The 23,610-nt window shown below is 52.9% G+C and overlaps 2 protein-coding genes across 2 annotated transcripts; both read right to left on the bottom strand.

The window, feature by feature from the left end:
• Positions 1 to 721: 721 nt before the first annotated feature.
• On the bottom strand, positions 722 to 2,177 carry LOC123049130 (uncharacterized). Its single transcript, XM_044472120.1, has 3 exons — positions 1,957 to 2,177; positions 1,248 to 1,578; positions 722 to 1,159 (listed from the first exon to the last, which is right to left on the bottom strand). The coding sequence occupies exons 1-3, from the start codon at positions 1,961 to 1,963 to the stop codon at positions 1,132 to 1,134; spliced, it is 366 nt and encodes a 121-aa protein (XP_044328055.1). The 5' UTR covers positions 1,964 to 2,177; the 3' UTR covers positions 722 to 1,131.
• A 4,514-nt stretch (positions 2,178 to 6,691) lies between these two features.
• LOC123052419 (probable arabinosyltransferase ARAD1) lies at positions 6,692 to 22,435 on the bottom strand. The gene is made up of 3 exons (XM_044475591.1): positions 21,372 to 22,435; positions 16,426 to 16,791; positions 6,692 to 7,258 (listed from the first exon to the last, which is right to left on the bottom strand). The coding sequence occupies exons 1-3, from the start codon at positions 22,311 to 22,313 to the stop codon at positions 7,070 to 7,072; spliced, it is 1,497 nt and encodes a 498-aa protein (XP_044331526.1). The 5' UTR covers positions 22,314 to 22,435; the 3' UTR covers positions 6,692 to 7,069.
• Between the last annotated feature and the right edge of the window lie 1,175 nt (positions 22,436 to 23,610).

Consider the following 23,610-nt stretch of genomic DNA (forward strand, 5'->3'; position numbering starts at 1 on the left):
TCGATCTATTTGGAGATACAAAACATGTTAAAAAATTATGAAAAAATTTGGAGACACTCATCCATCTTTGATGTACAAGCTCAAAAAAATTCAGCTCCTAATTCAAACTACACTTAGAGGACAAAAAAGACAAAATCAGATATGAATAGTGTCAAAAACTGTTCACCAAAAGCTGACACTATTCGTAGTCGAATTTGTCTTTTTTTAATCTCTAATTGCAGATCGAGTTTTGAGCTGTTTTTTTTTTGGGAGTTGTAGACATAACCCGCAGGTATGTTGTAAATTATTTTCAGAATTTTTTGAATTGTCTAAATACGAAAAAATTTGGGTTGATCCTACGATCTCACCTAAAGTGCTGATTCAGTGTATTTATCTCTTTCTGAAGTGTCTTTTTTTCTCTCTTCGTTTCTGAATCATGAGTAACCCGAAATGGCTAACTTTGTTGCATTCGAATCTTCTTGCAGTTTTGTTATGGAAGCAGGATTATCATGTCGTTCGGAATCAAAACCAACTAATGTTTATTTTCACTTTGTGTGTCTCGGCTTTGGTATCGCTCCAGGCCTAGAAGCAGAATTGTAACCCAAACCTGCTGCAGCAAACTGTAGACGGTCTCAACCCCAGTGAAAACAGAGTCCAAACTACTGGTTGGAAATTATTCTCGACTAAGGAATGAGAGACGCTGCGCACGACACTAAACAGAGTCACTCAGTTGGTTCGGAAAATCAAAGTTCGTTCACTCACATAGATCCAAACGTTCAAAGCTTCAGCTGAACAAATTCAAGCCCTTTCGAATGGAAGTTCATACTACTATTACGTACTCCCTTTGTCCCATAATATAAGAGTATTTTTTACACTACACTGATGTTCAAAACACTCTTGTTTTATGGGTCGGAGGGAGTAGATTCTAGGGATCCCACTTAAAGCAGACAGACAGTCTAAAACCCAGACGAAGAAGACAACAACAAAAGCCCAGATAGGCATGTCCCCTGGTACAACGACGATACTGGCATAAAACATCTTCCAAACATCTACTAGTAACTTAGTACTCCGAAATGAAACGGCGCATCTCCAAGCTCCAAAATGATCCGTCTTCGATCCTTCGGCAGGCACATCAACAAGCGCGCAGCGAAGCTAGGCAGCATCGTTGACATCCGGGAGGCTGACGAAAACAACGAGCGCAAGTTAATCACAGCCCAAACTTGAGAAGAAGCGAAGAATTAAGAGACCAACGCACCACAGAGACTCACTTGGACAAGGCTGAGTGCAGATTGACGGCAAGAAGCACGAAGGACGCGACGGTGGACTCCGCGTACGAGCGCCGGGCAGCCTGCGTCGGCGCCGTGACAGCCATCCACGCCAGGGCACAGCCGGACGCGGTGTTCACGAGCACGCAGAACATCAGGAACATGTGGCTGCCGAAGATGGCGCGGAGGCAGGCCCGGTCGTCGGCCGTCATGGAGACAGCCGCCGCCGTGCCCAGCAGCAGCAGCATGGCCAGCACGGGCACCGCCATCTTGACGATCTTGGCATTGTTCTGGTTCGCTCTCGCAGCTCCTGCGGCACCCAGCAGATGGCGGCCTTCAAAGTTCCAGACAAGAAACAAGAAGATCAAATCTTTGGTGGCATGACAGTAAAATAGCAGAACAAGAAGATCATAAGGTGAAACTTGGCGAGTTGCCACTGCTCCTCCAACAAGCAACAAAAAGAAAGCCCAAATTAAGCCTTTGTCGTGGAAAATCGGAGGGAATGCGACTCGTTTCAACCTGACGAGAACGCAAAAGATCTCCAAAAGGAAACCGCGTCGCTCTACCGTGAAGAAGACGGAGAAAAGGAAACAAAGCAAGAACATTCATCCGGAGATCTTAAGCCCAAACTCCCACCCGAATAGCTAGCAGAACAAACTAGCAGCAGGGAAAACCAACAATGATCAACCAAGAGGGGTAGATTCAAGCATACCATCCATCTCTCCAGTACTGCTCTTTTCCCTGACCACGGGGAGTTGTGGAGGTGTTGGCGGGGCTCTATAGGAAATTGCGGTGGAGCTTTTGGTCAAGATGATTCATGGACAGATGGCAAAATTTCCAGTCTGGAGGCAGCAGCAGACGCAGCTTTTTCAGATTTCAGTTTCTTCTTTTCAGAGCTCGATCGCCACCCTTTTCTTTTCTGGTTTCTTGCACCTACTCACGCCCAATTCTCTTACTGGAATACTTTCTTTTCGGGACAGTAAAAATCGACTGATTTTGCTTTTTTCAAAACGCACATGACGATTCGCAGTTCCTCACAAGCGACGAATGGTGGTAGTCCAAATGAACTGAAACAACATGACGCCATCGGTCCACTTTAACGCATCATGAAACTGACACATTGATTTGAAATAGTTCGAACAGAATGGGCTGGTCCTCCTAGAAAAGTTCTACTACTCCGTCTCACAATGTAAGACATTTTTACAAGCTAGTTTAGCTTGCAAAAACGTCTTACATTATGAACGGAGGGAGTAGTTTGAAGGGTCGGCAATGGGCAAGATGTTCGCATTTGTCGTGACCGATGATCACTCGCGAGCCTACAGGGGTTTTTTTTTTGAAAGATCCAGAATTGCTGGCGTTTTCATTGATCATAGCAGAAAGCAGTAGAAAACAACAATGGTGGTGAGGATCCTAGGATCAAAGTTTTAGGGAGTGCCACACACGGAAAAAAACCCTAGAAACAAGAGTGGGTTTATCTCTCAAGGGGGGTCCCCGAAAGGGCTCTCTAAGCATGCAGCTCCTGTGGTTCTCCATAGCTCGATGTTGTCTCTTATGCGCTTGATGATTCCTGCCACGCACGGCAGATGCTGCCTGAAGGTGCTGTGGTTTCTCTCCTGCCAAATCTCCCAGCAAGCAAGCCAGCACAGCGTCTGCACTCCCTTTCGCCATTGGTGTGGGGTCTGCTCCAGGATGCCTTGCACGATCGCGGTGGTGCTGTCATGGCGCCAGCTCTCGGCCAGGGTGAGAGCCGAGCAGCCATGCCACAGTCCCAGCTCGGCCCACACTCGTCCGGCTTCGTGGCAGCTCCAAAAGAGGTGGCGCGACGACTCCAGGTTTCTGACGCAGAGTTGGCAGAAGTAAGCGTTTGTCCAGCCCCGCCGCTGGAGTCTGTCATTGCACCAGAGCCGATCCCGAGGAGCAACCAGGCAAAGATTTTGATTTTTCCCGGCGCCCAGGCCTTCCAAACCAGACGGTCAAAATGGGTCGCCGTTCTACCCTGGAACTGCGCCAGGTACGCCGATTTCGCTGTGTACTTTCCTGAGCTGGCTCTACTCCACGTCAGGTCATCCGGCACTCCTGGCTGCAGCTGCGTGTCCGTCCCCTGGAGCAGGCGATGAAGGGCGAGGACGTCCGGCAGGAGATGGCGGTTGTTGTCGTGGGCTAGGTCGCGGATCCACGTGTCGTCACTGAGGGCCTCCCGCACCGATCTATTCTTGCGGCGCGAGTAGCTGAACAGCCTTGGGAATTGCTGCGAGAGGCAGCCCTGGCCGATCCATGGAGAGAGCCAGAAGGAGGCCCGAGCCCCGTCGCCGATCGCAACGCTGGTGGAGGCCGCGAAGAGCGCTTTGTCCGCGCCGTCGCAAGGCAGCTCGGTGCCCACCCAAGGCCGCTCCGGGTGGTGCCAGGCAGTCTAGAGCCAGCGCAGCCGCAGCGCTCTGCCAAAACGCTGCAGGTCAGGGATGCCCAGGCCTCCTTGCTCCGTCGGGGCGCAGACCGCCGGCCAGTTGACCTTGCAGCTGGCGCCCGAAATCTCGTCGTCCTGGCACCAGAGGAAACGTCGCCTGCACTTGTCGATCTCCTTGAGAATTTTCTTTGGGACACGGAGGACGGTGAGGGCGAAGGTCGGCATGGCACTCAGCACGCATCGGACGAGCACGCGGCGGCCGGCCATCGGTAGCAGCTTGCCCTTCCAGCCCGCAAGCCTTGCCTTGATTCTGTCGATGATGAACTGGAGGTGGACCAAGCGAAGGCGTCCCGTAGAGACCGGCAACCCAAGGTATTTGATTGGGAAGGGAGCGATGGAGCCTGCAAAACCCTGGAGCACCTCCTCGACGTTGATGTTCTCGCAACGGATCAGCGAGACCGTGGATTTGGCCGGGTTGATGCAGAGCCCCGTTGCCTCACCGAAGTCGCTAAGGATGTGCAGCAGAGAATCTACCTCTTCTCGTCTAGGGTTTATGAAGATAACTGCGTCGTCGGCATATAGGCTTACACGAAGCGCCGGGTCGCGGCCTGGAGAGGCGATGTAACAGCTGCTGATCTACCGCCGTCGTGATGAGGTGGTGCAGTGGGTCGATTGCCAAAATGAAGAGGAAGGGGGAGAGCGGGTCTCCCTGGCATAACCCACAGTGATGAAGGATGCTTGGGCCAACCGAACCGTTGAGAGAGACCGCTGAAGAAGCCGAGACGAGCAGGCGAGCCACCCAGTCCCGCCATCGCGCACTAAACCCTAGCTGTTGGAGCAGCTCCAGCAAATATTCCCAGGAGACGGTGTCGAACGCCTTCGCTATAGGAGGTTTGATTTCGAGCAAAGGAAGGTGCAGATTCAAATGGGTCTATAGTTAAACTTCAGCAATATTATAGCAACTCCAACCGGGTGACCCATTTTATCCGTTTGGGTTGTCCGGACATAAACACGATCCAACAGGGCGACCCAAACGCACACTGCGTTCGTCTGCTGTCCGTTTTGTGTCCGTTCAGACTCATATCCAGCCCAAACTTGAGGCACAATTGGGTCAAAAGCGGACACAAAGTGAACGTTCTCCGTGCCTTCTTCGTCCGCCTCTGTCCGGTTGCATGTGCCGCTTGGCCCACTTGCCATCCACCCACCCGTCCCATCTCATCTCTCTTCTCCTTTTCCTCTCTCTTCTCCCACCCACCCGCTCACCCCGCTCGAGAGCTGGAGCGGCGCTGGCCTGCCCCCCGTGCCTCGCCTCCCCCACGCCGCTTTGCCCTCGCGCGCTAGGCCCCGCGCACGTCGCTGTGCCGCCCGGCCGTCCTCTTGCCTGGTCGTACCCGGCCTCCCCAGCTTGCCGCGCGCCAGCTCTGCACGCCTCGTCACCAGCCCGCTCGCCTGCCGGCTTCACGGGTGCGCAACCCTCCCTCTCTTCGGCGCTCTCCTTCTCCTCGACCTCCTAGTTGCTCTCGCGCTCCGTCTTCGCCCCGGACCTCTCCACGCCCCGGGGCACCGGAGGCCGAGGCGGTGGGTCGTCGCCACCGGCGTGCGGGGCGTCGCGGGGGTGTTGGCGGCCTCGTCCTCTGTGCCGGCCGCGTCCATGTTGCTGTGGGGACAGCGGCGCCATGCTGCTCGTCACCGCCGGGGCCTACTCCCTCGTGCGCCGCCAGTCGAACTCTACGACCGAGAGCCGCTCCTTGACCTCCAAGGTCGTCCAGACGCGCTGCGGGGAGCTCACCCGGTCACGCTCCGAGCTTCTGGCCGCACCTCGGGCCGCGCCCGGCCGCGCCTGCTCTTGAGCGCTCGGCCGTGCTCCTGGCCGCGCCCGCTCTCGAGCTTCTGGCCATGCTTCGGGCCGCGCCCGTCCACTCTAGCCCCGCTGCTTCCTGCTCGAGCTGCACGGGCGCTTGCTTCGCCGGCGGAACCAGCCGCAGAGGCAACAAATGGGTCCGCCGCATGTCTTTGCGTTGGGTGTATCTATCGTCCTCGCGTGTCCGTCGCATGTCTGTTAAGCGGACGAGTGACCCAAACAGACAAAAAAACAAACAAAATATGTGTCGGGTCCATGTGTTGGAGTTGCTCTTACTTACCGGTTGGCAGATGGGTAATGGAGGGAGTATCGGTGGATTTACAGTGGAGTAGCCTTCCAGTAAATCAAGATATGCGTTTTTTATCAGAGAAGATAGTATAGAGGAATGTAGTTCTTGTATTATTCATATCTGTCCTAGTAAAAAATATGCTAATCATTTCATGGCAAACTTTGGTAGAAACTTTAGTAGAAGGCTGAACCGCTGTCTGGCTTGGATCAGGTCTAGAGGAGGTCTTGGGGCCTTGTCAGACGTGGTTGTAATCCCTACTATCTCCTCTCCGTCTTGGTTTATTGGTTCCTTTCGTATTTAGTGTCAAATTTTGATCATAGATTTAACTAATAAAATGTCAATGCATGTTGTAAAAAATAATATCACTAGAAACTATGTTCAAATACGAATCCAACGATGTAATTTTTATTAACACGCATTGATATTTTGCTAGTTAAATTTAGGGTCAAAATCTGGCACAAAATATTAGAAGGCCCAATAAACCAGGATGGAGGTAGTACGTTCTGAGCAACACAAAAATTATTTCGCAACAAAGAAAACACCACGGATTCCAAAGTATGATATCAACACAAACTAAAATTAGTAGCAATTGCAAATGTTCATCACAGATAATAGGGCCATGATTATGAATAGTTCACTTAGAAGACCCGTGCTAATTGACCGTGAATCCATGTTAGCTTACCTTCCAAACTGAAACAACAAATGGAAAAAAGCAATAGCTCTGAACGATGTAGAAAAACAGTAGAACTAGAATCAGGCTATTTCTTTCTGTATGTCTAACTATGATCCTTCCAAAATAGATGTGCCAATCTACATCCTCTGAGAATTGGGTGTAGAAGGTACTTCAGTGTACGACACAATTACCAATACTTGATTCTTCAGAGTAAGGTTCAGAAAAAACAAACTACAGTGCTCCGATTTCAGGTACGATAATCAATATCTCAAGATTGCTTCCCTTAGATAACTCCTATTACAACTTGGATCTCTCCCTAAGAATCACTGTAATCAATGTTGTGAATAAGACATTCTGATTCAACATGACATCCTGACAAGCTAACAGCATAAAACAAACAAAACAAAACAGAGTTCTTCAATGCTGACTCCAGTGTAATATCTACTCAAGAACTGAAGGGCGTTAGCAGGATATGTACAATCAGGAACTGAAAAGGGGTCCGTGCTGTCCATATATATATGTATAGCACTGCAACATCCAAAATTCAGGCAATGCAGGCACAAAAGTTTGATTCAGGCCACAAAAACAATCCAACTGCCTAGCCAACAGTAGATATCTCGCTCGGTGTTGAACAGATGCACGAGCAATCAGTTTCATTAGTGCCTCTTTCAACTAGGCGTTTGTTCCGGTTAATCAACAGCTTGATCAGTGGTGCTTTCAAGGAAACTTGGCGCCATATTTGATTCACTGGTCCATTCGGATCTTCATACTCAAAGTAATGTTTTACCTGCAACAAATATCCAAGGTTCAGCAAATAAACTGGTAGCTAAACTGCCAAATGTGTATGGATATGCATTACACTCCTCTGAAACTGAAACTTCATACAATTCCTTGAGTTTCTTGCAAATAAGCGACATTTCACATGTCATTGCATACCAGACCAGATTGAACTCTTCCAATGACGTAGCAGTTGATCTTACATAACATAACAGTTGGGCAGTTTTATTGCCAAAACTATTGTCAGCGTTCTGGGAACGGGGGTCCCCAGACTTGCCTGCCTGCGGCCCACGGAGTGGCTCTGCGAGCGGGCCCGTACGGCCCATCTTCACCAACAGGCATTCAAGACCCTCGCGAGGGGCCAAGCCTCGCGAGGCGGACGACATAAGACCTCCTCAGGAGCGGCCTTCCCAGGTAGGCTCGCGAGGGGCGGAGAGTTCAAGGCGAGGCAAACCTCGCGAGGTTCTTGTGACGTGAGCCATGACGATCGAGACCCGGCGGGCGTCAGGCGGGCGCCAGCGCGCGCAGTGTCCTTGTTTCCTCTTTGGTGCTAAGGAGGCAAGCGCAGGCGCGGAATACCGAGGCGTCAAGCAAAGGTTAGACCAAGACCAACAGGACGGCAAGACAGAGGTCACCGTGGAGCCCAAGGCGGCGTCACCACCAGAGCCTTTTGCAGGCGAAAACTGTTTTTGTCAGGATAAGTTGTACTAGCTGTCCCCTTTCAAATTGGCCGTTGTTGGCTCTCTTCCCGCTCAATATTTGGGGAGAGGACCAGGGCCTCTATAAATAGGACTAGCCACCACAGTAGGAGGCAACTCGAACTGAGCCTCAGGCATCGAATGGATCTGGAGCCAACCCTTAGCCACACACCGAGCATAAGAACACCTCAACCTCAGGAGGCTGTTCTTCCCCTTGTAACTGTTCATCCTCAGCCCGAGAGGCAATCCACCACCACCACACTGGAGTAGGGTATTACACCACAACGGTGGCCCAAACCAGTATAAATCTTGTGTTCTTTGTGTTGCGAGTTCGTCGAGTTAGTCCGTGAGATCTTAGCAAGGCTAGGACGTGGATCGGTAGGGGGTGTTCTTCATGCGCACCCCAGTGTTCGAACCTCGAGGGTTTTGCCGAAACCCGTGATCCGACATTTGGCGCGCCAAGTAGGGGTGCGCCGGAGCCTCTTCCCCATCAGTTGATCCACCGACGCTCCGCGGTTCCGATGTCCGGCGACCCGAGGGCCGACGCCAACCGCTGGGCAGCCTGGCCCGCCCGGGCGGCGCCGCCTGCCCAGGAAGACCTCAACCCCGCGCTCCAGGCGGCACGGGCGCCACCTAACGCTGCTGGGCGTGGGCAGCGCGGCCAGGCGCCGTCCACCCTTACTCCACGACAAGCGCGAGCCGCAGCAAGGGCCGCAAGCCACGCCGCGGCAACGGCACCGCACACCCGGCGGGAGCAGGCGAACATGCGGGCTGCACTCACAGTGGCGCAGGAGTTGCTACGGTGCCGACTGATGGAGAGCGGCCGGGATGCGCTGCTGGAACGCGTCGCCGAGCTACTGGACGCAGCGGCCACGGCAGCGCCGCCCTTCTGCTATCAGCTCACGTCTCAGGCGGCGGCTGGATCCCACGGCGGGCCTCGCCGCGCCCACGTGCTCCCGGGTGCGCCCGGGGGCCTCGTCGACATCAACACGATCCACGATGGAGGGCGCCCTGTTGCGCCCGCGCCACCCCAGATGGGTGCGGGCACGAGCGTTGCCGCATACGGCCCTATCGGAGCACTGCCCTGCCGTCCTCACGACGGCGTGACAGGCCGGGCGACATGGAGCATGGAGCACTTCGGCGAGGTCTTCGGGGCAGCGGCCTCGGAGGCCTACGTGCCCCGCATGATGAACCAGGAGTACACGCCGGAGGACGACCCCGGCTCGTTCCTCGGACCAGGATGGGAGGAGGCGTTAGGAGCTGAAGCCTTCCAGGAGCCGCCAGAGAGCCCCAGCAACCGCGCCGTCGACAACAGATACAGGGTACCACTAGTCCCTCAGGGGCAAGCTTACGCTAACCATGAGTCGCAGGTGAACCAAGTCACAGCACCCGGCGATGGTTCCGGCACGGGATGTCCGCCCCATCAGGAGAGACCCACTGGGGGCTGCCCAGGAGGAGCCAGGAGCAAGGCCCCTCCCCGCGTCGCATGGAGCAAGGCGTCACCCGGAGGTAGGCCCTCTGCCAGGGAGGCGCCGGCGAGCCCTACCCCGGCAGAGGACCCGTGGTCGCCGAGGACGCCGCTGGCGTCCCCCTTTGGTGCCGTCCTGGTCTCTGGTCGTCCCAATGGTGGTAGAGGGTGGCGCAAGGCGGGGCCCTCGTCTGGCGATATGAAACAAGGCTCACGCCTGTGAAGATCGCCGCCCGTGACACTCTCACGTAATAACGAGTGGGGCTGTACACGCCTCGGAGTCTCAGGAGTGCCGCCCTCGGGCCTCGGGGGCTCCCTCCCACGTCCTAGTGGCAGCACTTAGCTCCGCGCTGGTAAGAAGACTCGAAGAGAAGAAGACTAGACTAGGCGCCGGACGCGGCCATTTGCTTTGGATCTCTTTTTGTAGCCTTGCCTTTTGGATTTGGATTTAAGTTGAAGTTGAATTTTCATTGATGCGCGCGGGGGGTGCCTTTTTTTGTTCGAGCGATTTCTTGTTGCCTGGTTCTTGCCTTATTCCGAAGCTCGCACTCGCTGCCTCCCCCTCGCGGGCCCCTCGCGAGCGGGGCTGGACGCAGCATACGCACCGCGTGCGTCGATACCACGATCGGCACTTGATTCTCGCGAGGCCCTCTCGGGCGAATCGGCAAACCCTTCAGGAGTTCCCCGGGAGCTCACGACCTCACGATCCAGTTCGGGGCTTGCCGTCGGCTAAGGTAAGCCGCAACAGCAAACTTGCCATCAGACTCATGGATTCACAAAGACGCACACTCAGCTTGACATAAAAGAATAAAGGCAGCGGTTTGTTTACACGAGGGGCTCCCCCTCTCAAAATGCTCTTACAATCTTTAGGGGCCACGCCCAAGTTTTTGCATACAAGGTAAAATAGCAGGGGAACATGGGATCAGCCAGATATGTCGCTCGCCGCGCCCCCCGGGTCATCTTCAGACGCACCACTGGTGTCGCTGTCGCCGTCGCTGGCATCGCCTCCACCTTCGCCAGCCCCGACATCGCCGTCGTCAACCACGTCTCCTTCGTCTGCCGCGACTACCACCGCGTCGTCCTCAGAAGAGAAGGCCCTGACCAGCACATCCACGTTGTCCTCCACCCATCGCGCCAGGTCGCCCCGGATGGCCGCAGGTACGGGGGCAATGGCAGCGTCGAAGTCGAAGTCAAGGAAGGTGTTCTGAAGATGGCTGAAGACGCGGGAGAACGCGCGCCCAAGCAGGCCACCGCTCCTCTCTTCCACAAGCTGGCGAGCTCTATCGGATCGAGCTTCCAGACGCGTCACCACGTCGGAGAAGAAGCGAAGATGGCTGGCGTAGTCGTCCATATGGGGATGAGGGGCATTCTCGTCGCAGATATGGCCCAGCGTGGTGTTGGCCCTGTTCCCGAGACCCTGGAGCATGGGGCATGCTCGCGCTCCAATGTCCGCCGCTGAAGCACTTCCTCCCTGTTCTGCCGCGCAACGGCCTCGGCGTCATCAACCCGTTTCTGAAGAGAGAGCAGCTCGGCGCGGGCGGAGGCCAACTCCGCCTGCGCCGTGACCAGGGCGGCCGCTGTGGCCTCCTCGCGCCTCTCTACCTCAGCTAGCCTGGGCCTAAGGGCAGCGGCCCTACCTGCAGCCTCCGTCTCCGCAAGCTGCAGCTTCAGGTCATGCCTACCCTCAAGACCCGCGCAAACCTCGGCCACTCGGCGATCGACCTCCTCCTGAGCCTTGGCCTCGCGTGCACCAATGACATCTTCCACTTGGGCAACTTGACGCTCCCTCGTCTCCAACCGCTCAAGCTCGAGGCTGTGCTCCATGGCTTCCAGTGCCAACGCCTCCTCGCGCCTCCGGATCTCTTCTTCTTCGGCGGGCGTCCCCCTCAGCGACGCAAGGGCGGCTTTGCGCGCCTCCACCTGCTGCTCCAGGGACGCACTCCAGGCCTGGAGCTCCCACGCGCGCTTCTCCGCAGCCTCGCGACGGCGGTCACCCTCGCGAGCTTCCTCGAAAGCTCGGGAGCAGGCCTCACGAGAGACCTCGAGAGAAGCTTCAGCCTTCGCGTTATCAAGCTCGCGTTGATGACGCCCGAGGTTGATGGCCACCTTCAACTTGTGCCGCTCTTCCGCCAGCCGAAGACTCTCGGCCACGAGGCGCGCGTCGACACCCGCGAGTTCTTCACCAAGCCGGTTGATCGCGCCCAGCGCCTCCTGGAAGAGCTCATGACGAACGACGCTCCGTCCGTGCTCGAACTCGAGCGCACGGCCCATCTCGTCCTCCACCGTGGGGGCTGCAGGAGGGGCCCAAAGCCACACGCCCCCTCCCAACAGGGGGCTGGGAGCTGGCGCGTGCCCGGAGGCCAGCCAGGCCTCACAAGGGGCCCGGGCGAGTCGGGGCTCGCTGCTTGAAGAGGAGCCGAGGACCGAAGCCAACCAGCCACCGTACATGACCAGAGGAGGGGTTCTGGGCACGCCCGCCAAGCTCCAAGCAAGGCCGCAAAGGAGGGGCGACGAGGCCGCGGGCTCAAGGCGCCATGGAGGCAAGCGCGCCTCTCCAACCGACCCCGCGCCAGGAGCGGCGTGCGGGCTCGGGGCGCTCAAGGCCAGCGGGGGAGTCGAGGAGACAGGAGGCTGCTCCTCAGGAGATGCAACGACCTTGACGGAAGGGACCCTGAAGGACCACCGTTAGGAAGGAATGCGACACTCAGGAAACCATAAGGATGCAGCACTTACTCGTCAATGGCGATGTACTTCCTCCGCTTCAACGGCCCAAAGATGCCACTGCTGCCGCTCGGGGACCTCTCCCTCTTCCGGAGCTCCTCGAAGTCCACGCAGAGCCGACCAAAGCGTTGGACATGGCGGCCAGTACGAGGTGCGGCAGGAGAAGCACTTGAAGGGACAGCCTCAGGGGCGCCAAGCTGAGGAGAGCCGTCGGGCGCCATTTCGCAGCGACCTGCCGAGGTCTCAGGAGCTTCGGCCTCAGGAGTCGCACGCTGCGTCACCCCCACAGCAGCTGCCCCAGGCCAAGAATCGCGGACCCCCGAGGGCGACGCCTCGGGAGCCCCAGGCGGCAGCAGCACTATGGTGCTAGGGCCACCGGCCTCGAACAGTGCTCGCCCCCCTGCTTCCACACTCGGGGCGAGCTCGGCGCCAGCAGCGAAGAGGGGAACCACGTTGACGGGGTTCTCGCGGGGTCCCACCAGGCCGTCTGGGCGCAGCCCCCACTCGTCAAAGGAAGGCATGTGCTCCACAAACTCCTCCTTGTTCGAGCAGCGGTACAACAGACAACTCTTCCCAGGCATGTCGTCCGGCAACGGGACGCCCGCCAAGACCCCAAGCACCGTCTGCCGCGTCTCAAGAGGGAGCCCGGACTCCTGAAGCCTCATATGGTCCTTGCTGCTAAGCAAGGCCCACATCGGCCGGGAATGGCGCTGAAGCGGGGCAATTCGGCGCGGACAAACTCCTTCACCACCATAGGCGCAGTCACGCCACGGTCTTTCAGCCTCTTCAGCCTGAGCCAGACGGGGACAAGGCAGGGGCTCGCGAGCTTCTCGTGGCTCCAACCGGAGTTGGGGACGGCAGGCGCCAGCGAAGGGTGGAGCAGAGGGCTGAGCACTCCGACATCAACAAACACCCACCGTGTCCGAAACCCGCTCGTGGATGGAGGAAGCTCGAAGTCGATCCCCACGCCTGCCGTCGCAGCCACGGCATGGAAGCTCAGGCATCCCGAGCTCTGTCGGGGGTCAATCAGATGCAGCGAGAAGAAGTGGCGAAGAAGGGCCACGGAAGGGGCAATGCCCACCATGGCCTCACACACAAAGGCAAAGACGGCAAGAAGGGTCACGGATTGGGGGTCAAGGTGCAGCATGTGGATCTGATAGTGTTCCAGCACTGCGTTGAAGAAGGCAGAGAAAGGAGGGACCAGACCGGCCCAAAGGGCGTCGATGAAGAACGGGACCTCGGTGGCTGCCCGGTCAATGCGAGCACAAGACGCAGGCCAAGCCACCGTCTTCCCCCACTCATTGAAGCTGGTGGCGAGCATGGGACGCACCTTGCCCATGGCCTCATTGTTGAGCACCAGCAATCGGCCAACTGCGGGCTCAACGGCCAAAGGCGCACTTGTCGAAGGCAGAGGCTCCTTCCCCTTATCCGCTTGTTTCGGCGCCATGGCGATGGAGTGGGCAGAGCTCAGGTCAGATCGGAAAGTGGGGCGGAGTCCCGGGGAAGCAGAGGAATCGAAGGAGTACGGCGCAGGCGATGGAAGAATAATTGTGTAGGTTGCGGTGGCCGCCTAGCCAGGCGGCCACGCGTCGACCAAGGCCGCAGGCTATTGGGGCCCGCGGCACTCCGCACTTGCGCTTTGGCTTTGCCTCGAAGCCAAGCCCGAGCGCGCCTTGGGCCCAGGGGCTACTGTCGGAGTTCTGGGAACGGGGGTCCCCAGACTTGCCTACCTGCGGCCCACGGTGTTGCTCTGCGAGCGGGCCCGTACGGCCCATCTTCACCAACAGGCATTCAAGACCCTCACGAGGGGCCAAGCCTCGCGAGGCGGACGACACAAGACCTCCTCGGGAGCGGCCTCCCCAGGTTGGCTCGCGAGGGGCGGAGAGTTCAAGGCGAGGCAAACCTCGCGAGGTTCTCGTGACGTGAGCCATGACGATCGAGACCCGGCGGGCGCCAGGCGGGCGCCAGCGCGCGCAGTGTCCTTGTTTCCTCTTTGGTGCTAAGGAGGCAAGCGCAGGCGCGAAGTACCGAGGCGTCAAGCAAAGGTTTCCATATCGGTGTAACGAGACCAAGACCAGCAGGATGGCAAGACGGAGGTCACCGTGGAGCCCAAGGCGGCGTCACCACCAGAGCCTTTTGCAGGCGAAGACTGCTTTTGTCAGGATAAGTTGTACTAGCTGTCCCCTTTCAAATTGGCCCTTGTTGGCTCCCTTCCCGCTCAATATTTGGGGAGAGGACCAGGGCCTCTATAAATAGGACTAGCCACCACAGTAGGAGGCAACTCGAACTGAGCCTTAGGCATCGAATGGGATCTGGAGCCAACCCTTAGCCACACACCGAGCACAAGAACACCTCAACCTCAGGAGGCTGTTCTTCCCCTTGTAACTGTTCATCCTCAGCCCGAGAGGCAATCCACCACCACCACACTAGAGTAGGGTATTACACCACAACGGTGGCCCGAACCAGTATAAATCTTGTGTTCTTTGTGTTGCGAGTTCGTCGAGTTAGTCCGTGAGATCTTAGCAAGGCTAGGACGTGGATCGGTAGGGGGAGATCTTCGTGCGCACCCCAGTGTTCGAACCTCGAGGGTTTTGCCGGAACCCGTGATCCGACAACTATATATGCTCCCATCAATGAAGAGCATAAATGATGACCCGAAAATAAATCATATATACATAGCAACTTAGTTTGCCAAGCAATTCCAAACCACTGCCCATCCATGAAGTGGTTAGTACTAAATGACAGGAAGGAAGAAATGGTGATCTTTCCTAGCAAAAATGCAACAAGAAGCCAAGTGTCCCATGCTAGTAAATGTAAAAGGTATAACCAGCTTCTCAACAATAAATCACTAAATCAAACAAGTGTCGTTCTGTTATTGCGTCTAATACATTTCAATATGGTAATTATAGGACTTCATGGTGGTTTTAGGTTAAGTGGACTTGTCCAAATGAAGAAGTGACTATTCTTTTTTCCATTTTTTGCAGTGACGATTCTGACAAACCCACTATCTAAGTCCTCAAAGATTTACCGATATGTAGGGTTCCTTGCATCTCGTCTTGGTCATATGAAACTAACTGATCTTGCATGTCAGTTATCCATAGTTTTTATGGCGTCGCCATCTCGTCGTTATGGAGACGATATAACACTGTGGCGCCCTCCGAGCCCAAGGTGCCGGCTCTCGCAACAGAGGTTGCATGTGGCATCTACCAGAGGCATGGCGTCCTGTTGGCACCCAAATGGTGAGGTTGACGTCGCCATGCTTAATTTCATAAGCCACAGGCCTCTTCCAGCCATGCCCCATCTAGCTCCACTCAACTCCAGGTCGGAGGTGCGTCTTACCCATCCACCACCTCCTATCCACTCAGCTGCAGGTAGGAGGCGAGTTTCAGCGCCACATCCCGCCACTCCCATCCACAGATCGACGCAGGTGCGGTGCAAGTCTTCTCAGGCCAGCTTCACCGCCACTGCCGGCAAGTTAAGCTACCTGTCTTCTCAACCACCTCTCTTCTCCCTGACTCTGCCTCCCCGTCTCTCTTCTTCCCCTATGCTGCGATGTGCCCTGTTTCTTTGTCTGCAAAGTTCCTCTGTTTTGTTCTCTTAATGTACATGTTGTGCCCTAGTATATATGTACACATGTAGTGCTAGTGCAGTGCATATCTCAACCTTGCAATCCACATGTAGGGCTAGTATATTTGTGGGCAGTGCTAGTGCAGTGCATACATCAAGCTTGCAATCCACATGTAGGGCTAGTATATTTGTGGGCAGTGGCTTAGGGCAGTGCATATCTCAAGCTTGCAATCCACATGTAGGGCTAGTATATTTGTCGGCAATGGTTAGTGCAGTGCATCTACTCTGTTTAGTGACTTAATTTGTTGTCAACTTGTCATGCAAAGTTAGGTCTTTTATATCAAGTGCGATTTAATTTGCTATCACAAAGACTTAGGTTGTCTATGAGTCGCCTTGCCATACGGCATAAGCACTATAAAGTTATGAAGGGGATTGGTCACCACAAAATTCATTACGCCATGAAAACCATGTTGCTATCTCACTATGGTATTCTGGGTGTATATACACAATGTACTCTGTATAAAAGATCACTGTTTAGGGGATCCTGCCACTGTAAGAAAATCCATATAATTCCTGGATCAAAAACATTTTGTTCCAGATATATGTACGAAATCGGTTCCTATTAACTGAAAGTACGAGATTGGTTCCTATTAACTGAAAGTACAACATAAGATGAACTAAAATGCATATGGCAGCATCAACAAAAAAAGATGGAGTACTGACCCTTTGTATTTCTCTTTGATACTCCAGAATCCGCTCTGAACTGACTCTCCGAAGCATTGATGTTAAGAATCCAGGCTGTACGGCCTTGCTTGTGTCAACAAAAATTGATATATTACTGTAGTCTATAACATCTTCAAATGGCAACTCGATGTGATCACTAACTATAACAGGAACGCATAAACTGACAAGTGCATCAAACAATCTGCACGCCGAGGGAGTATCTCCAGCAGGATGCAGGCAGAATTTGGATGAGTGCATTCCTTGCGTGGCCATACGCCGACTCACCCTTGATTGGGCTCCATGTTTTATTATTACATCTCCCTCATTTTCAAGAACTTGAAAAAGTGTATCACGGATCTTCCCGCCCTACATTATTAAGAATGATCAACTGTAACGTAAGTAATGCTATTGCGTAAACTGAGATAATTAGCAAAGAAAGATAGCATTGACTATAATCTCCGTGGCTATAAAGTAAAAAAGAAGGATGTATTGATAGTAACAAAGTCTGATAAAAGGATGAAGGATGAGTGCACAGACAGCGGCGGAGCTACGTGGGGGCGAACCTGGGCCATCGCCCCCCCAGCAAAAACGAAATTTTTTTACTACCCCTATATGTTTTACATACAGCCCACAACCAGAGGCCCATTTATCAACTAGTACTAGTAGTCTTCGTTGCCTGGAGCCCTGTTACCCTGTAGAACGAATCTAGCGACCTAATCGATTTCCCCTTTGACCTACTGCTGCTTGCGACCACGGACGCCTGAGTGTGGGGGTGCCGCCGTGCCGGCGTCCGGCAGACTGGCCGCTGTGGCTTGCTGGCGAGGCCGCGTGGGGGTGATCGCTGGCCGCTGGCGGGCGGCCGGCTAGGGCTAGCCGCTGCTGCATCCACTCCTCCACTCCTCCACTCCAGCCTCCTTCCCTGTGGTGCCTTAGTGAGCCGGTGAGCAGCTGCCCTTGCTAGATCTCTCTCCAGTTGTCTCTCTCTATATCTCCCCTCTGCAAATTGTAGAAAGTTCAATTGTTTTAATTCTGAATCTTATTTCACCTTAGTTGAGGAAAATTCTAATTAGGTCATCTCGCCATGGATTTATTCAGTTGCATTTTGTACTGAATAAAAAATGTTCTTTACAGTGAGAGGGAGGCAGTGATGCTTAAGGGGGAAACAATTGCTGCATTTTTCAAAAGAAAGAGAGGTAATTCACCTAATGAACCAACAACAACTGAAACAATGCTTGTTCAGCCAACGGACTGTGTTCAGCCTCCTCTGCTATTGCTTGAATTTGAGCAACACGGACCACATCCTTCGATGCCTCAACATCAAGGACAGAGCCATCAAACTCAAACAGATGAAGTACTCTTTCAAGGGATTGAATTCTTGCAGTGGGATCCAGCACTACGTCCACAGATTTGGCAATATCCACCTAATCAAAGAGACGATGTGCGGCGAGCATATTTGAAGCTTGGTATTATGCAGCCCCGTTTGAAGAATTACAAAGCTTATGGTCCAGAAGGTCGCAAACGACGCTTTAAGTATGACTGGTTCAAGGATTTCCCATCATGGTTGGAGTACTCGGAGGACAGTCATCGTGCATATTGCTTCTATTGTTTCTTGTTCGGCAAAAACAAAAACAAGAGAGGTGGTTCAAATGTCTTTACAGTGCGAGGATTTGTAAATTGGAAGAAGGTCCATGATGGAAAGAAATGTGCTTTCTTAAACCACATAGGTTCTGAACCTTGCTCTGAACATAACAATGCAACCAAAGCATGCCATGACTTCTTGAATCAGCAAGGCCATTTAGAAAATGTTGTAGCAGTGGGCAACCAGAGGAATATAGAAAGAAACCAGCTAAGGGTGAAAGTATCAATTGCAGTAAGTGGCTTACATCACAATCTTGTGCATTTAGAGGCCATGATGAAACTCCAGGGTCAAAGAACAGAGGGAACTTTATTGAATTGTTGAAGCTCCTTGCAGAATTCAATCCTGAGATTGCTGAAGTTATTTTGGAGAATGCTCCATACAGTTCAAAGTACACATCACATGAAATCCAACAAGAGATTTTGGGCATTTATGCATTGAAAGTTGGGAAACATATCCGTGAAGAGATCGGGGATTCTAAGTTTTCTATTCTAGTGGACGAGACATGTGATGTAGCAAAAAGAGAGCAGATGGCATTGGTTCTCAGATTTGTTGATGAAGATCGTATATTGCAAGAGCGGTTCTTTGCCTTGATACATGTGACGAACACCAAAGCCGCAACACTTAAAGAGGTATTGAGTTCTTTGTTATCCAAACATGCTTTTGACGTTCAGAACCTTCGTGGGCAGGGGTACGACGGGGCTAGTAATATGAGGGGGGAGTTCAATGGCTTGCAAGCTCTTTTTCTTAGAGAATGCCCATATGCGTATTATGTCCACTGCTACGCTCATCGCTTGCAACTTGCGCTAGTGTCTGCATCGAAGGAAGTGGTCACCGTTGCTCAATTCTTTCAGAAACTTCTTTTTATTGTAAACACCGTTGACTCCTCTGCAAGGCGCCATGATGAGCTTCGTGATGCCCAGTTGGAGGAACTAGCTCGGTTACTAGCTATTGATGACATTGAAACTGGTAAAGGGGCAAACCAGATCTGCACACTAAAAAGACCCGGAGACACTAGATGGGGGTCTCACTTAGATTCTATATCCAGCCTAAAGAAAATGTTTAAAGCAGTAAATTCAGTGCTTCAAAATATAGCATCAGATGGGTCAGCTGGCTCAATTCGTGCAGATGGAGACACTGCTTTCAACTATTTGTCCTCTTTTGAGTTCATATTTGTCTTATGTCTGATGGAAGAAATATTGGAGATAACTGAAGATCTTGGTCAAGCTTTGCAAAAGAAATCACAGGACATAGTAAATGCCATGCGTCTAGTGTGCACAACAAAGGTTCTTCTTGATGAAATGAGATCAGATGATGGTTGGGAGGCCTTTTTTGATAGGGTTGTTGAGTTCTGTGTAAACCATTCCATTGATATTCCAGATCTGGGAGAAACTTACATTATGTGTGGTGGTCGTGCTCGTCGCCAACCAGATCATTTTACTAAGGAGCATTATTTACGGGTGGAAGTATTTCATGCAACACTTGATACTCAGCTACATGAATTAGAATTCAGGTTCAATGACAAGGTACTGGATCTATTGACCACTAGTGCTACCCTGATACCTAAAAATAAATTCAGATCTTTCAAAGCTGATGATATTTGTGAGTTAGTGAAGAAATATTATCCAGCTGATTTCACCCAACAGGAAATCTATGGATTGGAGCAGCAACTAAAACACTTTGTTGTGGATGCCTCCAATGACAAAGAGTTGAAAAATGTGTCAACCTTAACAAATCTTTGTCGATATCTTTTCGAGACAGGGAGACATTCTATCTACAATCTGATTGATCGATTGTTGCGATTGCTTCTAACTCTTCCAGTTTCTACAGCAAGCGCCGAGCGAGCATTCTCAACCTTAAAGATCATTAAGACAAGGCTACGCAATACCATGGAAGATGATTATCTAGCCAATAGCTTGCTAGTAAAAATAGAGAGTGAAATCACGGAGAAGTACAGCTATGAAGATGTTCTTATGCACTTTAAGGGTGCAAAGAAACGAAAAGCTAATCTGTAGTGCAGTCTTGCTGTACTGAACCGAATGCTCCATGGTTAAACGGTATTTTGGCATAGTTCCTTTTGTTATGGAGTAGGTTATATATATAACTAAAATTAGAAATGTATTTTGTAAAGCTACTCTGGAGAAGATCAATATAGTTGTCTTGGTTTCTTGATATTTGCAATATCTAACTTGTTGTGTTCGTATGATTTTGTATTTGGTTTTTCTTTGCAGCTTCGCCCCTCCTGAGATTTCTTTCAAGCTCCGCCACTGTGCACAGAATCCCATACCTTAAGTAAGGTCTGGGAACTATATAACTTAAAAGGAAGATAAATGTTAAAAATAAATAAAAACTAATCAAGACTTGAGGCGCAACATTTTGAGATTACAATAAGGACCCACAGAAGTGTAAAAAATTCAACATAGGGATGCTTAAAAAATTACTATGGTAACTGCATGATTTTGGAAAATGTAGTTTCTAGAGATCTTCCAAAAACCAGCAGATTATATTATGGTAGCTTATGGGGGCATAGTGTGGAGTCTCAAGAATGGTTTCTGCTACCTATCCCCACTGACTATTGTTTCCTATGCTCGAATGGTGCATTTATTACCTTCAGTCTTGTTCCCTGACTAAATTATGTATTATGAAGAATTAAGTATCCGACATTAGGCGTAACAGTTGCCACTGGAAACAAGTAAAACTGAACGCAGCTTAAAATTTCGATGCATGTAGACACTAGACAGTAGACACACAGAAGATGAATGAAAGAGAAGGGGATAAGGTGGAGGAAGGGTTTGCAAAATTGTGCAAGCATTTGTCTCTGCAATAAATAATTAATTAGGTAGATTAAGAAGTATACAAGTTTGTGATTTTGAAAAGATTGTGCTTTGCAGAATAGTAAAAGACTACTACTGAATAATATATCAATTCTCAGCAAAATGTGTAGCCAACAAGCCTTTACTAATTGCCTAATATCAATATTCACTTCAGGAGATTGTATGTGTTGACTCTTGAATACAAAATGGTGTCCTGGCCTCCTGGTTCACTTACCCTATGATATCGGTTCCTGGACTGTCATTCCTTATTTACAGGAAGTAATCTCAGTCATCTAAACAAACAAAATCCAATGTAATCTTATTTTCATACCCTAACTTTCTTTTCACCCAAACTTTATATGATAATTCTTAGACAAGAATTTAACATTGGGTGCTCTGAAAGAGATCTAAACACAGCTTATCAAGTGTCATCATGAGTTTATGACACATCAATCTCTAAAAAAAGTGTAATATTTGTTTCGGATTCAAGAGCTCACCTCCTTTCGGTACCGGTTGCCCATGAAAAACAGCAATGCAGGCCTGCTGTCGACATTGACATCGCCCTTGAAAGGGTTGATGCGGTGGGAGTAAGGCAGGATGACATCCTTGACGAGAGAGGCCTGATCACCACGCAAGCGGCCGAAGTCAGAGACTAGGAGTACGGCATTGCTGATCCGGTCCACAACCCGGTAGAGCGCGTTGGGATCCTGGCAGATGAACACTTGGTCCCTTCCCTGGTGCCGCCGCCAGTACGACTGCCGCTCCAGCCACTCCACCAGCTCGTCCTGCATTGCCTCGTCGCTATACGAAGGCCCCGCCGTGGCCGCCGCCTCGGAGGCATTGGCGGCGGCCGGGGGCCGGATGGGGTTGACGACGAGGCTGAGGGACGAGAAGAAGGGCACGTAGAAGAGGTCGGCCTCGGCCGGGTCATCCACGCGAGCCACGGGGCGGTCACGCGGTCCGCGGCGACGGAGGTCCTTGAAGAGCCACCACTCCGCCGAGTGCTGGTGCCCCGGATAGCGCAGCTCCTCGTCTGCCAGCACCGCGGCCGCATCCGACGAACCCGAGGGAACCCGCGCGGACATGTAGCTGCGGACGACGCCGTAGGTGAACTTGGACGGCAGGTCGTACAGGTAGATCTTGACGGGGGAGGGAAGGGAGGAGGCCGAAGAGGAAGGAGAGGTGGAGACGAAGGAGTGGGAAAGGCGGGAGGCGGAGGGGCCAGACGGGGAAAGGAGCAGGAAGAGTAGCGCGAGCGCGAGCGCGAGGAGGAGGAGGATGACAGGGGAGGGGCGGCGCGACGGCATGGCGCGGGCGGCGAGTGCGAAGAGGGATCTGGGGAAGACGAACCGAGGGGGCGGGGGCGACACCAGCGCCGACGCCGGCAAGATCAGAGGCGCCGGTCGCTGCTTACGGGGTGGCCTGCCGCGCTCCCACATGTGGCCTGCCGAACACGACGGTCGCGCGTCGCGGGCGGCGGAGGATGGGAGAGAGCGGGACGACGGCGATTGGAAGCAGTAGTGGGGCTAGTGGCTCACACTTAGTTTCTGCTAGCGCTACTGGACTTTAGGTCCCACAGGTCGGTGACTCGACATGTTATACTATACCAGTAGCTTCATGCCGAGTTTTTTTTATGGGCACTAGTAGGCGCCGGCGCCGGCGGAAATCGGCTCCTAGCCGCCCGATTCAGCTGCACCAACAGTTCAATTTGGATCCCCTCGTGTCGTCTTCTTCCTACCTCCTCGTCTTCTTCCTTCCCCGCGTCGGCGGCAGTTAGCCACGTACGACGCCACGCTCGCCAACCACCCCCTCGCGGCCTTGCTCGTCCTCGGCCCTGTCCTCGCCGGCCACCCAGCATTGTCACCGTCGGACGCCATCACTGTCGCATCTCCTCCTGACCCCCTGCTCTCTCTCCTATTTGTCGCCGCATCTCCTCCTCACCCTACTCTCGCTCCATGGTAGCTCCTGAAGCATCGTCGTCGCTCCCTCACCGTCGAAGCTCGCTCCACGGTGTTGCGTGAGCGACAGCCAAAGAGTCAACGCCGTTCATGGATGTAGCAGAAAAAATGCCAGGAGTAGCAAAAATCATGGATGTAGCAAAATCCTTCGTCGGTAGTAGCAAAAACCAACTACGATTGCAGCAAAATCATCTCGTTGTCGTCGCCGGTCTCATCTCCGGATGGATGTAGCAAAAACCCTCACCGATAGTAGCAAAATCTAAAGACGGTTGCAGCAATTCATCTCGACATCGTCGCCGGTCTCAGCTCCCCCACGATGGATGTAGCAAAATCCCTCGCCGGTAGTAGCAAAATTTGAGGACGGTTGCAACAAAAAAAGTAGCCGTCGTAGTAGGTCGCAGCTCCGCCGTGATGGATGTAGAAAATTCGTCGCCAGTAGTAGCAAATTTCGACGGCGGTTGCAGCTTCAGGCTTAGCTGGTTGCATATTCCCATGGGGTGGAGGTTTCGCTTCGTTGGAGTGGAGCTAGATGGATGGACGGAGTGGATTCCATCGCGGTGCTGCGGCAACAACTGGTTGCAGCTTTTTTTCCCAACCGGTTCCAGCAAAAAAACTGACCAGTTGTAGCACCGGGGCGTCGTCTTCCATCAGTCTACTCGTCCATGGCCGCCGCCGCCCCAAGTTGCAGTACCGCCCCGCCACAGTACCCCATCGTGTCCGTGGGAGAGGGAGTTGTCACGCGAGCGCCGCAGCTGTTGGGAGCGGGAGTTGCACGAGC

This window comes from Triticum aestivum, chromosome 2D, assembly GCF_018294505.1.
Source record: "Triticum aestivum cultivar Chinese Spring chromosome 2D, IWGSC CS RefSeq v2.1, whole genome shotgun sequence".
Lineage (NCBI taxonomy): Eukaryota > Viridiplantae > Streptophyta > Magnoliopsida > Poales > Poaceae > Triticum > Triticum aestivum.

Bases quoted from the DNA above. Each gene is read 5' to 3' on its own strand.
- LOC123049130 (XM_044472120.1), bottom strand. The intron at 1,160-1,247 runs GTGAGTCTCTGT...TGTTTTCGTCAG, and splicing joins CTGCACTCAGCCTTGTCCAA to CCTCCCGGATGTCAACGATG.
- LOC123052419 (XM_044475591.1), bottom strand. From the start codon at position 22,313: ATGTGGGAGCGCGGCAGGCCACCCCGTAAGCAGCGACCGGCGCCTCTG. The intron at 16,792-21,371 runs GTGAGCTCTTGA...TTAATAATGTAG, and splicing joins GCAACCGGTACCGAAAGGAG to GGCGGGAAGATCCGTGATAC. The intron at 7,259-16,425 runs GTCAGTACTCCA...TATTTGTTGCAG, and splicing joins ATCAAAGAGAAATACAAAGG to GTAAAACATTACTTTGAGTA.